Raw genomic sequence first — 18767 nt, forward strand, 5'->3', positions numbered from 1 at the left:
ACTTTAATCTCCCAAAATAACCCAGTCTGTTTGAAAGGAAGTTGCAGCAGGCTGCATTCACACAAGCTACCTTGAAATTTTAGAGAGCAAGACATTTCTCCTTGGTAGCATTAAGCTGTGAAGTACAGATTCCTAGCTGGAGCGTGAATATTTTGCTCCTTAGTAAAAACTGCTGCTTTGAAAGTTGTATTGAATACTGACAGTCTTTGTTGCTCAGATATGTAGTAGGCAAAATGATACCTCAGAACTTTGAAATCAAACATTTGGATCTAGTATGTTGCAAATGAATATATAAAATCATTTAGGTTGGAAGAGACCCTTAAGATCATTGAATCCAACAGTTAAATAATAAACAATATAAACAATAAACTAATACAAACAATATGAGCCTGAATTAGCAAAACTAAATATCTGTATATACATTGCCAGAGCTCAAAATAACTTTGAATCTTCTGCACGCAGAATATTTGAATATTTATGCAGGCAGTATGAGTGCCTATCCATTTGAATGTTTGCCTCTCCAACAAAAACTGAACATTAAGGACTGGAAGGTCCTTGAAAAACTTCTTCCACATGGATGTTTTTCCTTTTTGTAGGCGAACGAAAGCAGGTTACATAGTGTTTGGGAGTTCCTGCCATTTGAGTCTTCCACTGCCAGCTGCCAGTGTCACTTTTCAGCCAGATGGCTGCCTACAGCATAAAAATCAGGAATGCCAATTGAAATTAAAAACATGTTTTAGTTAACACATAGTAGAAATTGCTTCTGACCCTGTGAACTTGCATATTGTGCAAAATGGCTGTATCTGCCTCTTCCTATATTCCCCTTTTTCAGGTGTCAGCGTTTGCTTAATATCAAATAGCTTCTGTGACATGATTCTCTTAATCATAGTGCATCACTTCCATACCTTGCCAGCTCATAAATTAAGAAGATGGTTAATATGTTAACAAATAGAACACCCTGTGGCAGCAGAGACACTGGGCTAGGTATTGCTGCTTTTGCTACACATGCTTTGCATTCTCCTGTGCCATAGACATCTGAGACACAACATATTGAATTGCTGCCTGAGTTTCAGTTCACTGCTGTCAAGAAAACAGGTCAGATCACATGGAAATTTTTTTGTGTCTCTGTAAAGGGAGGCCGAGGTAAATTGTGTTTGTTTTTGATAAATGCTCCGCAAACTTATATTGCATTTCAAAATAGTCCTGAATTCCACTGCAGCCTTACAGTGAAGTTGCTATATTTTTTTTAGTTATGTGTTTGTGCTGTATGGATTTTATTCAGAACTCTTGAACAGCAGAAGCTGTTGAGTTGTTAGTTAGAAAACAAACCAGGAAAACCACTATATAGCAGCGTCATGTGCCCTACATTCACCAACAGGATCAGATAACAATGAGCAGTGCAATAAAGCCTTTAAGATATCTCCACAACTTCCTGTCAATGCATCACACTGTCTTTCCGTGCAAACAAAAATAAATCACAAGGGCAGACTTCATTTTTCAAGTCTTAAGGACAATAGACATCAAATTAATTTCCTTGGTTTTATTTCTTCCTCCTCTTCCCCTCTCCTCTCTCCTTCCTCATCTCTGTCTCCCAGTATCAGCTCTCAACAGCAGAACTGTTGAGGAGAAATAATAACCACAATGAGATTTTTGAATTATTTTTTAAATGTTCATCTGATCTTTTGGATGCCACATCAATGGGACTGTACCAATGGGCTCTGGACACAGAGCTGCTTGGGGTCCCTCACCAGTTGCTGCTCAATATCAGCTAACTCAAATAGAAGTGGTGTATCAGAGTCAAGGTGCTTTCACTGCAAGAATGCTCTGACTGAGAGGAGAGCTTTTCATGTTTGATAAACCAGTTCAGAGGCTGAAAAAATCAGAGAAGCACATCATTACTTTCCATGGTCAGGAAATTCCTTTTCCCCTTCATTGGTTAGGGTGAGTTTTTAAATCAGAGCTGGTAATATACTTGTGTAATAGGGGGGAAAATAGAAAATCCAAGGCTGTCTGGTTTACTAGTTAGCAAAGAATGTTCTTGGTTATAGATATTGCTGCTAAGATTTTAGATTTTAATGCAACTTCTGTTTCTGTTCCCCCTTAAAGGAGCAATATCGTTTCTGCTACGATGTTGCACTGGAGTACCTGGAATCCTCTTAGTCGGAAAGGATGTGACAAAGTTCACCAAATATATGAATCTCAATAAGCTGTTTTGACAACAGTTCTTGATCCTGTGAAGAAAGATTTTAGGGGAAGAGGGGGGTGGGAGGGATTTTAAATTTTAAATGCAAAGTATTTTTCTTATGAAGTTGTGTATCTTAATAAAAGAACTTAATCTGTTTCTATGCTTGTATACAGTATCAACATTTAGTGCCACATAAATACTATTTAATGAAAAGCAGAGTCAGAAGAGATTTGCTCAGATTAGGACCTTCTCGTGTGTGTATATGCAGCCGTCTCTCAGATACAGTAGAGCGACCATCTGTTGCATGTATCAATATTTCCTATATGGTATTAATTTTTTCTTTTTGATACATTGTTAAAGTACAATAACAGTGCAGATTGATAGTAAGGTTCATTCTTTATACGTTTCAAGTGTTGCATATATATATTATATATAGTAAAAGAAAAACTGGCTTATTTTGTTTTAATGTGCAATGATGGCTGGATCACATAAAGATCTTTATAAAGAAACTTAAACATAAGCCAAAGACTCAAGTGTAAATATGTCTATATGGAGAAAGCACATGTATTTATTGTTTACTTGCATTCCTTTTTTGATGGCTGAAAAAAAGAAGAATCATTTTTCTTGAAGAAAGCTTTTTTTGCTGAAATCAAGTGTAAACAATTTTTGTAGTTTATTTTTTGTATGTTTTAGTGTAAGTAGAAGACATACTTTTTATGCATAGACCAAGAAACATTGGTATAGTGGTTTTGTTGTGTACATGCTTGTGGTTCAAATTCATGTAAACAACTTGATTATAGAAGGTCTTTAAGTACAGGACCAAAATATAAACATTTTCCTGAAAATGTATAGTTTTTCACAGTTGCATTAGTTAAGGACCGATAAAAAAATATGTAAGAAAGTGCACACTTTAAAATGGCCTTGCCTATGACTTGCACAATATTGGAAGAAATTTTTAAGATCCATTAAAAATTGTACAGGAACCAATTGTTTTAAAAATATTGAAGCACAGATCAACAGGAGAACTGTGACACAAATAGATGGGTCTGCATATACCCTTCAGGGTAAAAAAGTATTTGTTTAGGAAATTGTAAAATTAAGCAATGTTTAATTTGATGTTTACAAACATGTAAGCTTTGCTTCCAAGAAAGCAAAATTCTAATAAACCAATGCCAGATTCTGATTATAGTTGTGGTGTACAAAATATTACTTTGCTTTTACTTAGCTTGCATCCATTTCTTCACAAAGTATTCTCAATGTTACCAGCTAAAGTCATTCCAGTCTCTTCTTGGTCATTTTTAGAACAGACAGTAAAATGCTATGGTGCTTTTAAATATTCTGTAAAGTAAGAATGAACTAGATTTTTATTTAAAGATTTTATTTTTTTTTCCTACTTTGATATCCTCTCATTTACTGTCCTCTTTAATGAGTTGTTCTTGTCTGAAAGCCCAATATATTTGGATAAGGAAAAATCTCAAAAGGAAATTGTATTATTTTTCACCCTGGTGCTTCACGAAGTATGTCATAAGACTACATGTTTTCTGTATGTCCTAAATTTCATCCTTCAGATACATGGAAATACCCATTCAACACTATAAACAGCAGAGAAATGTTTAGAGAAACACTGCTTCTCAGATTTTTTTAGTGCTTCCATCTGTACTGCATAGCTCCGCCTCTTTCAAATCTAAACCACTTTTTTTTGTTTAGGTTTGGGGGGTTTTGGGGGTTTTTTGGGGTTTTTTTGTTTTTTTTTTTTTTTTCTTGTGACACCCACTGTTGATTCCTAGTTATGAATGGCAAGGTAAATAAATAAGGTTTGAAACATTTACTGAGTCTGGCTTCTTAATACTCAAATCACCCTATTTTTTCTTCTGCCATACTGGAAAGTAGAGTATAAGTTACATGCTTTGCAACATTCTTTGCTTTCCCTGTGAGGAAATGGCAATCACCTAACTTTGGCAGTCAAAGTGCTGGGTCTGTTACCTCGAGCTGACTGTCTGGTCACCACATTTTGTGGAAACAACATGCCTGATGCATCCTGCCTGTTAGACATCTGTCTGGCACTAAATGATTTTGACTGTGGAAAAATCCTCCCCTGTTGTCTGAGAGATGTTGAGAAGACTAGTCTAGAAGTCTAGATTAATTTTGTGACAGGAGAGATGACTAGCTCTTGGGGTTGTAGAAGGCAAAAACCACATTCTGTACTGCCCAGAATGATATTTATGTTTTGGGTGGAGTTTTTCTCATGCAGAGCTGCTTATGTTTGGGACATTGGGGTCCATCCCCATCAGAATTTCATTATCCTGGTTAAGACCTTTGAGTCCAGTTTCCCCTGGACATTAGGCATGACTGGTACAAGTGCCAGTGTTAATCCTGGCATTGCAGCATACTAAGCCTGCACAAGACTCCTCCTTGGGAGCATCCCCCTTGGCCAGGAGAGATTATAGCTGTCATTCTGCAGAGAGGAACTCTGCCAGTGTTCAAGTACTCTGAGTCTCATAATTTCTCTGACTCTTGTTGACTGTGCTGATCTAAAGAGCTTTTGCAATAGCTCATGATTGAAAAATTTCTGGGAAGTTCTTCCTGGCAAGGTCAGGGAAATGTATGAAGAGGGAATGTGGTATGTGAGAAGCAGATGACAAATATCACTCTCAAGTAATGGTATCTTTTGAGGGTCTCTTAGGCAAAAGATAATATTAGAATGTGATTTTTAGTATAAAGTCAGAAGAGACACATTGTTTTATTGTGCAGCTGTTTCCCTTGTCTCACCCAGTGTAAGCAAATGCCAGCTTTGTTTTTGAGGGTACCAGCTCTGTTACTCCAGATAAATGCTGCTCCAGTATCCTTTACTTTCACCCATACAAGGCAGAAGAAAGGAAAATGAGGGGATTGAAACCTGACCCAGACAGAAAACAAGTATTTATCACAAAAAGAGCGTGCTGTGGAAGAATATAAGTATTCCTGACCTTGGACACTCAAAGAGGGAAATGTTTCACTCCCTGAGGTGGTGAAAAGCCACTGGCACCAGTATCACAATGTGCCAGCAGCTCCTAACCTTGAGTGGTCTCGGGTTCAAGACTCCTCAAAATCTTTCTGTTTTCTATCATCCTGCTGAAATACTAGCACAGGCTCATTCAAGTGGCTAAGGCCTGCAGAGTGCATTGTCTCTGCCTTCCTCAGCAGCATGAAGCAAAGGCTGGACTCACACATGTGGTAAGTACAGAGAGCAAATGGGCATCAAGGTAGAGTACAAAGAAGCACAAAAGGCTACATCCATGGAGGTATATGTGAGATAGTTCAAATTTGAAGTTAATGAAGTTGAAACTGGTTTAATACCACATAGTGAAAGCAACCAAAAGAATGTACAAGTTCCCAAAAACATGGTTGCTATGTGCAAGAGGTTTTTCTTTGCTCTAAAACTGAGAAGTGATGACCCCAGTGTCTTGTTCTGTGTAGTTAATGGAAGGAATTCTGTGAGTTACTTGGATGGCTTTGGTTCATTTTCTACAGGCCAGTAATCAAAGAGGTAATTGTTGAAATAATCTGAATTTTCCCAGAAAAACCAGATGCTAGGATCCAACACTGAAGAACCATAAAAGGCATAAAACACCTTGAAAGTGATTAAAGCAGTGTCATTGAGATGGAATAGCTACTAAACCTCAGCACCCTCTATAGTAAGAGGCTTTCTTTCTTTTTTTCTTTTAGCTTTCTGAATCTGCCTTCCCTGTTCATAGTGACCTAACTCCAGCAGAAGGAAGTGTGAGAAGACTCAGATTTTGACCTTTTATCTGGGTCCTGAGAGATCAGACCCAGCTGGTCGATGAGATCTTAGTATTTACATTTCCCGCTTCCTGGGTAAATGATGCCATTGGGAAACAACTTGGAAAGAGGCTTTACCTTCCTGGAAAACAGTCACTGGCATAGGGGTTTGAAGCCTGAAGTTTTATCTCTTCAGCCCATCCAAGCAGTTACTAGGATTTATTTCATTTGGGAAGTTGCTCAGTTAATATATATACTTAGTTTATGCTATGTCCTACATACTACATTAAGAAATAGAATATTCCTTCAAGAAACATGAAAGCCAAAGCTACTGCAGGAGTGTGCTCTTTCAAACTGATTAACAATTTCCAAAATCAAAGGTCTAAAAAAAGCAGACTGGGGAAGTAATGGTAGGCAAGTACTTTGTCATTGAGCCTCAAGTTTGAATTGAAGTACAAGGAAGGGACAGCCTGAGAAAAAGCATTGCAGAATCATTGCATGGCCAGGCCACCTGGACTGACAAAAAACTGTATAAAGGGCCTCTTTTAAACTTCACTCTGCTGCAGTGTCAGAAGAAACCCTGAGATCTTGAAATAAATGTAAAAGCTGCTTTTATAGTGCTCTGCTCTGTACTGAAAAGAAAAGTAACTCATTTTCTGCTGTACTTTCCTGTGTCACATAGAGGTCTGAATTGAGTAAAGTGATCCTAATCTCACAAAAGAACCTTTGTGATGATTTATTGCTACTGGTCTTTGTTAAACAGTCAAAGATCTTGTAACCTCTGCAAATCCAGGATAGTCAAGGGTATCTGTGAATATTCACCTATGTCATTACTTTCTAGGGTTGAATAATCTGCTGGCATCAGATAGTGGTTGCTGAGGATGAGACTTTCAGAACATGCAGAGGTTTAGTCCCATAAATTTTCCTTCAACTTTATGCAGAAAAACCTATGGTAATTTTTTACCTGGGGGCTCTGTTTGTTTACCTCTTTGTTTCAGCAAACATCGAGATACTGAGAATAGAGAAGTGTTTCTAAATTATTTTAAGCTTCCTGGATGATTTTCCTTTAAGACTGACTAAAAGGATGATGTGAGATTGTGGTGGTGGTTGACAAGCATAAATGTTATTTTGGCCCACGCTTCTCAGAAATTAATTCTTTCCCTGCTGTTGGGTTTAGAGTCCTAATTTATGCAGAGATTGACATGTATGATGACAGGCACAATAGGATGCTTACCTAATAATAATGTTTATTAGCTGTGTCTTGGCCAACAAAGAACAGATGTTTTTGTGCCTTGTTGAAATACAATAGCTTGATTTCAATAGTCTTTTGTAATGCCTTCTAGCTTCCATCTGGATCAGAAAATAGTCCCTTACTTCACAAATTACATCAAGATAAATTTGAAAGCTGAGTATGCTCAGAGATTTTTTTCAAACGTCCTCTAAGTAAAAGAGAAAAAAAAAGAAGTCTATGTTAAAAAAAGAAAAAGCAGCAAAAATGTCTGTCTACTGGACATGGAAGCAAAACCTGATCTTTCTCGCAAGCTTTGGTGTATCCTGGAGCTCTTTGATAATGAGCACGGAAATGGCATCTGGCAAAACACAGTATCTCCAAACTGTGATAATATCTCTGCATTTTCCTGCCAGGTGCAAACCAGTGTGAGCTCTTTCCATTTCTCAGTGCAGAACTTTTGTCTTTCTTTTGTATATTTAATCTTCTAGAATAGTATCTGAAGTGACACAGTATTTTGCAGTCCTTCAGTGTTGAAGTGAATGTCTTTTTGCATGCCAATAACAAACATGAAACCAAAGATTACAGTATCTTTGGGGATTCTCTCTCAAGATAACCAGAGTGAGTTGGTTTTTTTTTGTAGTAGCCATAAAGTCGAACTGTAAGTTTCAGAAAAGTTTTGGAATACATTTGTTTTTCTTAAGTCCCAGCAACTGAAATCATTATTTGTGATCAAGGACATTAAACTACTTAATATTTTGTTAGTCTTTCTGACCCACTTGCTGTATCAATGAACAGGTACAAAACATCTGGACCCATGGTCTGAACTATCTTCTGCACAGAACTTGGTGCTGTAACCCTTTTCCTCACTTTCAGGGTGAAGTTGTTAGGGAAACTCACTGATTATCCAGATTAACACTGCAAAATTGCCTCTGCATACTGAAAATGCTTGAAACCCCCTGTTCAAGGAGTGCATGTATTCATTTTAAGCTAGGTGGAAAACCATAGGAAGCTATGATGCTGCTGCAACCTTTTCTGTTGTACAAAATCTGTCATTGAAGCTTCGGTTGGTGCGGTTTAAACTGTGTAAATAGGTTGCTGCTTGGTTTCATCTCCTGAAATGATCAAGGTTTCCAGCTTACCTTGCAGTTAGAAATACAGCAGCAATTCTCATAGGTCAGACTTCTTCAGGGGTGAGGATGAAATAGAATATAAAAGCACTAGACACGTTATAGGTTCTTCTAATATTTCTCCTCCAGCCAGATGAGGTGGTTCAGCTAGTGCAACAGTGAGCTGTAATTACAGCTGTGAGAAAATAACTGTGTGGTTTTGTCTGTGGCAAAGGCTTTCAAAAAATTCTTTAAAAAAACAGGGAAGAAGTGCAGGCTTTGTTTCTATTTCAATGTACCTTCCTTTCAGGCACTTTGTTTGCCTCAAATAATAGCCTTGCTTTACACAGACCCCTTCTAAGATGATAGTCCTTTAAGTATTCAGAATCACAGCCTGCAGCAGTCTCTGTCCCTAAATACAAGGAAGCTGTTGGTGTGTGGATTAAAGCTAGCAGGGACAGGTATGATGAGCCCTACAGAATATTCAGGGGGGGACAATGATGCACAGAGGCCTAAGGAATAGGCCTTTATCTTTTGCACTGGGAGATTCATAAACTTTGTGCAAGAGACAGAGAATAAAAAAGTCAGTGAACTGATGGGGATCAGCACAAAGAGAGGAACCTTGTTCACCCCTTATTTGGAAACAGCATAGAAAGCACTTGCTTTGGATGTGAGAATGGGCAGGATGGAAAGTGAAAAAATGGAGACAAGATTGGAACTTCCCAAAAAGCATGCAGTTATGAAATACATGGAATTTCACTGACTGCCTCAGTCAGTGAAAAAGTTTCAAATACTGAGGAAATGTCATATTTGTGGTCAAAGAAGGTTGAACAATTGATTTAGGCCACTGAGGATAAAAGATGCTGAGCAAGGGACAGTGCCAAGGAGAAAGAAATGGGCAATTTAAGTAAGCAGATCCTTCAATAAAGGACATTTCTGCAGAGGTATTGTGAAATACTAAAAAAAATAATAATGCCACTAAACCTGCTTTAGTACAGGCAGGAAACTTGAGGATCTGGTCACATGCCTCATTTGATGGCTTATGAACTCCAGTACATTTCTGGAGTCTGCCTTGAAGGCCTCAAGGTGCAGTTTTTGTGATACCATATTGGTTGATGCCAATCAAGGAAAGGGGAGCAGTGCTGCAACATTGAACATGGCCATTCATCTCGGTTCTGAGGACAAGCAACAAATGAGAAGTAAAGCAAATGTGACAGGAAGTTATAACTCAGGTGAGATTTCCCATGGGGGTGGCAGCAGCCCCTACCTCACTGCTAAGTGACAGCCAAATGCTACACTGAAGCCTTCTTTATGATGCTTGTTTTTCTGCACAATTTTATATATATATAAAATTTTCATTTCTTAGAAGAAGAAAATTTTTACTGAGACAAGCAATATCAGAGATGAGGGTTGATGGGGGAGAGCATTTTTTGGGAGGGCACTCTGAGAGGCAGGTGCTTTACTGTGTCCTCCAGGAAGCCACAGTAAAGGAAGATTTCAGAGTGAGAATTCTGAGTGTCCTGAAAACAGAAGCTGACTTGATAAATTAATACCTTCAGAATCCTACAGGATTTTGCATTTAGAAAAAATTACAAAAATTGGATTGGGGAGGGGCACATGCCCTGCAAGTCGGTCTGAGTTTACAGTCCAGCATGGCAAAATAAAAATTCAATTATCAGATAATCCTAGGAAAAACAGAGACTAGAAGGTGACAATTATTTTGTTCATATACACATACAAGTCTGGACTTTCCTCACCTTCACTTTAAAGTCTTTAAGTAACACACCTGCAGGGTCGTGCAAAGACCCCTCACAGTACCACGATGTCCTGATCTTGCTCCTTACTTTGACTTTGCCAGGAGGTGCCAATTCTCAACTTGTCACAGACACACAAATCTTAAGGAAGACAAATACTCTTTTCAAGCCCGTGTGCTTCTCCAACTAGATTTTATACTCTTACCTGATCATTCTTCCTCTTCTTCCAGTAGCCTTTGTAAATTGACTGGGATCTAGAAACAGGACATTGTATATTTTGCTCAATTTTGTTGTTTTGTTTTGGTTTCTTTTAATTCTTGTCACTGATGTTTTTTCACTCAGCACAGGCTGAAGCAAACCAAGCATGGATGGAACATGGTATTATCTCTGTAACACATTTCAACTTTTCAGCAGAAACAGTTTCAACAGGTAGTTCCAAATTTATGCTAAATAGCTGAACCAACACCTCCCACCTTCATCTGAAGTCAGCTGGCACCTCTGAAATCAAGCTTCTTGCTGGTTGAGATTCAAAATCTGCTGAGTGTTTTAATCAGGATGACAGTGACTTAATTCCAAAGTGAAACAATTGCAACTGATGTGTTGTTCCTTCCAGTGCTTCTCTCGGGTAGGGAGGAGGTGAAAAAGCTTTCCAATTCTTTAGAGGTGTCTCCAAGTCTTTAAAGGTCAGTGGGCTTTAAAACAACATGAAACAAAGCAGGAAGAACTTGGGTAAGTAATATATTTAGGTGTGTTTAATTTAAAAAAGATTCACCCAGCAATGTATGGAGGCAGGCTGGTTAACTCCACAGAAGATCCGAGATCTTAAAGGGAAGGAAACAGGAATATCTGGATGCACATACTCCAGCATGTATGTGCAACTGACTTTCTGTCATGGCAGTTCCTGAAATGTGCTACTGTGAAGTTATTTTTAAAGGAAACTTTAAAATTAACTAGTCAAAGGGGCATGGCAAAAATAACTTTCCCACACCCACCTTCCCATAACAGTACTGTTGCTGGTGTCCACATGGAAGCTGGGGCATGTGCTCCTGTCTCTTTGCCATGGGCTGGGTTAGAATACACAGTCTGGGGACAGAAAATAACATTTTATGTATTCAAATTTATTTTAGTATTTAAAAATACAATGTTCTGGGAAACACTGCCCAAAATAGGGTGATGCACTCCAAGTTACAAACATCTTTTGAGCTGATTGCTCTTTTTGCTCCTGTCCAAGCCAGGAGAGAGGACGGCCCCAGGGAATAGCTCAGGATAAGTGCCTATCACAGAGCAGGCTTGGATGGGCAAGGGATTCAGGTTACCTGCTAGTTTTAGGAAGCATCTTCAGCTCTGTGTTAAAACCAAAATCAGCACATTTTCTTTAGCATTATTTTTTTTCAAACTTGAGGCTGGCTTGTTTTGGTCTTTGTTATGGATTTTTGCTTTGGTTTGCTTTGGTTTGGTTCAGTTGGTTCAGTTTGGGTCAGCTTGGTTTGGTGTTTTTCAGGTTTTTTTTTTTTTGCTGTGACTCTGCTTACTTTGATTCCATGTTATTTTCTCTTCTAGGAAGAGTTTAAGTTTTTGGATTGGATGTTTTTTTCCCCTTTTTCAAATACCTTCTTTCATATGATATATTAAATCTTCCCTGGCAAGCTCATCTTCAGCCATATTGCATAGGTGGATTTTGTAGGTGAGCAGAGAGCAGAATTCAGAAAAAGAAATTAACAAAATACATCGTTTTTAAAATGGACTTTAGTTGGATGGTTTTGTAGATTTCATCCTCTAGCCTTGGCAGGCCCGAAACAATTTGCTGACGTAATTCTACAAGAACACTTACAGATACTTTGCTCAGAGAGATGTGGAGGGAGATGCAGACTTTAATTTTTCAAAATGTATCTATCTATTCATGTTGGCTGTGTGTTAAATCTGACATGATACTCAGCACCAAGAGGTCCAGGATACTGTATGCTCCACAGGCTTTCATCATCCCCTGGCTCAGGGGTCTCTGGCCATGTGGAGAAGGAAAGAAAGGACACGAGAAGGGTCCAACTGCTGTTCTGTATGCTTCATCCAGGAGAACATGTGCTAGGAACACATTGAAGGAGATGCCCAGGGGTCAGAAATGCTCTTGGATGTCAAATAAATGTACATGCAACAAACTGAAATCAAGATGAAAGGCTGGCAGAAGGACTTATACTCCAAAATGAGAGCCCCAGGATATTTCCTAACAGACCATTTGAAATCTTAGATAATTTACATGAAGTTTGTGGAGAAGGGCAAGGTGAAAGGGTCTTGGCTGCATCACAACATATGTTTCATACTGCAAAGCAAAGCTGCCTACAAGAACAAATGGATGCAGTGTATACTACCTAGTAAGTTATCATTTTACATGAGAAGCAATGAGATTTATTTAACTTGGTGGACCGTCACATAGAGAACCCTCTGGGCTGATATTTTAATAGGATAGGCTTAAAACACACACAAAAATAAAATAAAATAAAATAAAATAAAATAAAATAAAATAAAATAAAATAAAATAAAATAAAATAAAATAAAATAAAATAAAATAAAATAAATGCTACCTATGGGTTCTTCAAGAAAAAAAAGACTTTTATAGATTGCTTTGGAGAAGAATGCCTGTGCTCTTTCCTCCTCCCCAGGAGGAGGCAGGGAAGACAGGTTTATTGACCAATTTGATAAGGGAACACATTTGTATTCCAGCATTTTCCCAAATGAGTCTCTCATGAAGGCTTAGCTTCTCAGTGTGTGACAGCTTGTCACGGGCTGCCACAAGAATGGTGACTCTGTAGGACTGGAAAAGGTGTTGGCCAGCAGCCATCCCCTGGGTGAGGTAGAGGATGGAACCTGTGCCACCACTGAGGCCATTAGAGGGCTTTTGGTGACAACCCTATTTGTGTTAATAATACCAGGAAGGGCAGAAAAAGCAGCATTCTGCTCTTGGAGAGGGAGAAACAGGACTGGAAGAGAAAAAGAAGGGGATGCTTTTGTTTGCTTGTTATGAAGTAAATGTACATTGCTTGTGGTGCTCTCAGATTTTTTTATGACCAAATGTACTGGATTCTGCATTAATTTAAAAACTAGTCTCTGTTTAATTATACTGAGACCCTCCCCCGATATAAAAAAAATCATTATCGTTGATAAGTAAACAGAAAAAACATGACACAAACATGAAATAAAGAGCTTGTATCTGTGTTTGTGGTGAAATGAAAACAAACCTCACCTCAGCTGGACCAAATGCATCCTTCAGTCCACCATCCCTAGGGATAAGGAGTCATGAGGACAATCTGAGAACTCCCTGGGCACTCTCTTCTCCCACGGGCTGAAACTCTGGCAGGTGCCAGCCCAAGAGTTTGGCTGCCTCTTCAAATAAAAGGAACCTTTAAGCTCTTTATGTCAGATCTTAGTTTTCCTACAGCCTTCTTAGACTTTTCCAAATTTCTTTATCTATGTTCAATTTGCCTGTGTATTTAATTAAACAAAAAAAAAAAAAAACAAACCCAAACAACACAATAACAAAACAAACAAACCAAAAAGAAAACCCAAAAAAGCCTACAAGAAAGAAGTCCACCATATACTGCTTCTCCTTAAGAAAGAGCTAGGGACACCTGAACAAGAGCATAGATGCAGAACACTGAGGCAGCAAATACATCTGAGTTTTCATATGGTAAATTATAATGGCAACTAAAATGTCATGCAGAAGGGTAATATCAATGCCTTGGAAAAGATAGGAAATTACAAACAATTTCACTGATATGTTGGCAAGTGTTAACTGGATTTTATATGAAGTCTTTATTCTTTAATGAGACACATTTTTCCTGCAGAAACAATTTGCTTTTAAATTCAACTTCATACACAGAATGGAAGTAATTATATTTAAGTCTGTTCTTCAGCTTTCTAAAGCTGGTTCTAAAATGGGAAATAAAATTGAATGCTTGACCGACTATCTTTCTGTGGACCTTCTAGAAAGGCTGCCACTAATGATGAAAAAACAAAGAAAAAAAAGAAAGAAAAGGGAAAAAAAAGGAAGAAAGAAGGAAGGAAGGAAGGAAGGAAGGAAGGAAGGAAGGAAGGAAGGAAGGAAGGAAGGAAGGAAGGAAGGAAGGAAGGAAGGAAGGAAGGAAGGAAGGAAGGAAGGAAGGAAGGAAGGAAGGAAGGATAGACAAAAACAAGCTTGGGTTTGTCTGCATTTTAAAATGACAGCTAGTATTTCAGTTTCAATAAAAATGAGCAAATACATTCAGTGCCACCAATTCATCATTAATTTGAAAGTTAGACAAGTGTTAATTTAAGATAAATATTAAGGATGAAAAAACATTGAAGGTAACCATTATTAAATGAAATGATTTGTTGATTTCTTATATCAGCTGTTTAGGCTAAACTGTGATTTTTAATGCTCCCATAAAGAGGAGTTATTAGTGCTCTTTCTTCTGATAGTATAGACATTGGGGAGGTAAGGAGTGTGAGATGCCAGTTTTCATTATAGTTCTACTAGAGCTCTTTGCTGTCAGGAAAAGTCAAACTGTTTTGCTTCCCTTCTGTGGAAAATTGACAGCTTATAGGTGAAACTTCAGAACTAATTAGTAGCTATGTAAATTCCATTGGGGAATCAGTCTTTCACAAATATATTTAAATTAATACAGTGTCCTTTTCTTTGAACAGTGACAGGGTGCAAAAAGATTATTTTGGATTCCTTTAACAGAATCTAGAAGCCTACATTGACTCTTTAAAAATAAATTACAGCCCACCCCACTCAAGAAATCACAAAGGGAGAGAGTGATGTTTGAAATTAATTCAAAAATTTCTTCAGCATGCTTCCAGCTGTCAAAATGCATTGAAGATATGCCAAATATATTTCAAAACACTTTCTGTAATTTGAAGACATCTCAAGTAATTTTTACTGCCAAAATCTTTACTTCATCTTTTTCCTAAAGCTGTAGGATGTCTTTTTATTTAGGTCCCTCCCATCATTTTTCTTTCCCCACTGTCGGGTTCGGCTGTCTGTCTCTGCCCCGACACGGGTAGTGTGGTTCTTGGGTGGCACGCGTTTCAAAGGACGAGTCTGGACTCTTCAGCTTTTCGGTCTTCAGATTGTTTATTGTTTCTTATCTACAAAATTTTCTGTCTGCCCAACAGAGGTCTGATCTGCAAGGCAGCCAAGGGCACTCTGACCACCCACGGGGCGGTCGTGTCTTTTTATACTAAAATCTAGGTACATGATATTTACCTTTATTTTCCAATACTTTTCACCCATGTTGGCAAGTGCACCTTCACCATAAACCAATCTCAAGTGCCAACATCACCACAGGAGATGGAAGACAAGAAGAAGAAAGAAGAAGGACGAGACACGCCCTGATGCCTCCATCTTGTCTCCATAACCCCCCTGTACCAAAAACCTTAAAGTTTATATTTCACCCTCTAAATGTGTCCCTTTTACACCCTTCACTCCTAAGTGATTCTCATGTCCTCAAACTGCTGTCACTTCTGTGGATGGATCAAAATCAAGCCACCAAACACTCTTGGCAACATTCCACGATTTCCGAGACCCCCAAGAGTTCTCCTGGCATCTCTGGACATAGGGAACGATGTGCTGATTCCCACACCCCACCAAAAAAAAAAAACCCAAGAAAAAAAACCACTGAAACAAACCAACAATCCATAGAAATGAGACAGATAATAAAATTTGCACAGTCTAGGTGTTGAGTTGGGAGTTTGTGTTTGACTTTTTACTTTTTTTTCTTTTTTTCTTTTTTTTTTACCAAGAGTAACACATTTTATCTTTTAGAAAGAGTAAAAATTCTTACTGTAGTGAGAAGATTTAGGCTGGGCTTTAGGGATCAGGACTCAAGACTATGGTTTTGCCATAGAATTTCCATGTAGTCCTGGCTGTGTTGAAAGTTCTCTGCTCTAAGTCTACTCAAGCAAAATAGTACCCCCAAACTTGAGTATGGAAGATAGAACCCAAATATATTTAATATCTGCTTAGCCATTGGAACACTGAGCCTGCCTGAATGGACTTTGTAGTGCAATGCCATGCACAGATCAATAAATATTTCCATCGGAAGAGTGAGTTCATATTCTGTGCTGTCAAATAAAAAGTGGTAACCCAGGCTGAGGATCACCTGGATGGCTCATTTTGTCAGGTGCTTCTTTGTATTGGGACTCCTACTGTATTAAACATTTGCATTCTGCTTTATCTTCAAAATGCTCTAGAAACACTTCAGTATCAATCATCTTCATACATTTATAAAGATAGTAGCATTAATACCCATCAATAGATGGGAGAATTTTTTGCTTGAGACTCTGTAGTCTCAAGGCTATTTTTAGCTTTGAGTCTATACTAACACAGAGCTTAGAAATCTCAAATAGTGTCTTTTTTCTCTGTGGTTGAACAAAGCATTGGCAGAACTGTCTGCCTTCGCAGCACTGGAACCTTTCAGGGGGTTGAGTGTTCAATACATACGCGGTGCTAACACTTCAAATGCATTCATTAAGACCATGATTCTTATCACACTTGGCAACAGCTGAGGAGAGATTTATGGAGATATATTTTCTATAATTTACTGGTGTATACAGAGCTATTACTCTTTGTTGAAGAAACTTTGGAGAACTTCATGTCAATATTCTTCGCAGGACTGTAACTTGAAACGCCGTTATAAGCAAGGTGCTTCTATGTGAAGCCACAACCAGCTGAAAGCCATAACTCTTTCTTATTAACAATCTACTCCAACTTCTATTAAAATCAATGAAAAGATCTTTCTGACTCTGGCAGGTACAGAATTGCTCAATAAAATGTGGAAAATACCCACAGGTTATTGTTGTGTAGTCATAAAAAAGTCAGCCAAAACCTTACTATTTTTCACAATGTAATGTGTATACATGTGCTCCAATTCTTTTGAAACCACTGGGGGATCCTTCTTCTTCAACAGACTGTTCACTGGAGTCAAACATTGGCAAAAACCCTGGTGGGCTCAAGAGCTTTTACTAACAACCTTTTGTTCATACCTGCTAAGCCATTTAAATTTCATACTAAGAGCATGTCTATGATCTCTCTGTTAAACAGTAAGGAAATGTCAACCCAAAATGTAGCTCCTGAAAAGGTAAAGGAAAGCTTAAAGTAAAATCACAGGGCGCTAAAATGTTCCAAGATTTTAGAGCCAGGAGCCACCACAATTCAGAAGGGTGACCACTTGCTTTGTGAAGGTGTTAGGATTTTCATCACAATAATTTTTATACCAAGTGCAAAAACTTGGAGCAGAGTAAGACTGCATTTTTAGAAAGGCAGATTTTATCTCTATCTGTGGACTTCAACTGATGGTAAAGCAGTATAAAATTCTGTGGGTAATGATCCTTGCTTTTTAACATGGCTCTTAATTTTATTTTCCAGCAAGATCTGCCTCTGCAGATTTGAATAGTCCTCTACCCAAATTGACTCATCTTAGGGGGAATGTGAGAAGCAGCTGTCAATGGAAGAAAGAATATTAAAAAAAAAGAAAAAAAAACCCAACAAAACAGCTTTCTGGGGTCAGTGAAATATTCTGAGCAACGAGAGCTTTAGAATTTCAGGTAAAGTTAGAAGCAATTTTTGCAGGTGCTGGAGGATAAGTAAACTAAATGTTAGGCTAAAAAAGTTAGATTTCTTTGGATATAATTATTTCAGTGCTTATGAGCTGATCACCTTTGGCTTCATTGGGCAATAAATCCTATCCACCTATAGATACTGAAGGGACAGGAAAAGCTTTTACATGATGACCCACCTATCATACTGTAACTCCTGTTACAACAGTTCATGTTTCAGCCAATTCAGCCTCTGTATCTCTGTGAATAATCCATGTGTGCCATTGCACAGATTAGATTTTTCCTCACGTTGGGCACAGTTTGTTCAAGCTGAGACCATCATCTTACATCACAAGGGCCATTGGGAGGGCACAGCTGCCAGTTCAGTGTTGAGCTTCTTGGGTGGGTTGCATGAAATCTGATTGATTAGATTTCCACAGAAATCTGATTGATCAGATTTCTGCTGACCACAGAACCACTGTGGGTTAGCAGAGGAAGAACACAGTTCCTGAAACTCTCTGTAGCTTCTTTTAATGCTCAGTTCACCTCTGGAACAGTTAAATATTATACTATTCACCTGACTTAGGTATTGAGACAGTAGATTCCTATAAATGAAGGATGACAATATAGCTAACTACCCATAGGAATGGATGACCTGTCTCCCTTTCTTTGTCAGAATTGTTCTAGATGGTATCATGGAGTCCTTTATTTATTCAAGGCTTAAACATTCCAGGAGTTCCACTGTTCCCTCGGAAGATTATTTCACAACTCAATGCACCTGTGTCAGGAAGGATTCCTTACAGCTTAGTCTGACTCTGTTTTTAATAAAGTCAGACTATTTTAATGACAGGAGGACTGTCCACCTTTTTCCTGGTTTCAGCCAGGACAGAGTTCATTTTTTTAAAGTAGCCAGTAAGGGCCATGGCTAGGACACTGGGGTTTTTCTATAACACCTCACATCATTTCCAGGGGAGGGGAAAAGGGCCCCCTGCTTCCAAGGAGAAGGGGTTCCTTCTGGTCAAAAAAATCATGGCATCTGGTATTGTTTATTGTCTCAGGCTCTGTGTGAGCATTTTTACATGTGAATAACTCTCTCTTTTGTGTACTTTTATTATTAATTTTGTTGTTGTTACTGTTCATTTTCTTATTGTTGTTTCCAGTAT

At 38.3% G+C, this 18767-nt stretch overlaps 1 protein-coding gene across 12 annotated transcripts in view; it reads left to right on the forward strand.

Moving 5' to 3' along the window:
- The window catches only part of PTPRK (protein tyrosine phosphatase receptor type K), a 380751-nt gene extending 377378 nt beyond the window's left edge, over nucleotides 1-3373 (forward strand). For all 12 annotated transcript variants that reach the window (XM_036404523.1, XM_036404525.1, XM_054514201.1 and 9 more), the window contains one exon: nucleotides 2107-3373. In XM_036404523.1, coding sequence (XP_036260416.1) covers nucleotides 2107-2160 — 54 coding nt within the window. In that variant the 3' untranslated portion in view covers nucleotides 2161-3373. The remainder of the gene's footprint in view (nucleotides 1-2106) is intronic.
- Nucleotides 3374-18767: the final 15394 nt, after the last annotated feature.

The sequence above is a fragment of the Molothrus ater genome, chromosome 3 (assembly GCF_012460135.2).
Source record: "Molothrus ater isolate BHLD 08-10-18 breed brown headed cowbird chromosome 3, BPBGC_Mater_1.1, whole genome shotgun sequence".
NCBI classification, from domain to species: Eukaryota; Metazoa; Chordata; class Aves; order Passeriformes; family Icteridae; genus Molothrus; species Molothrus ater.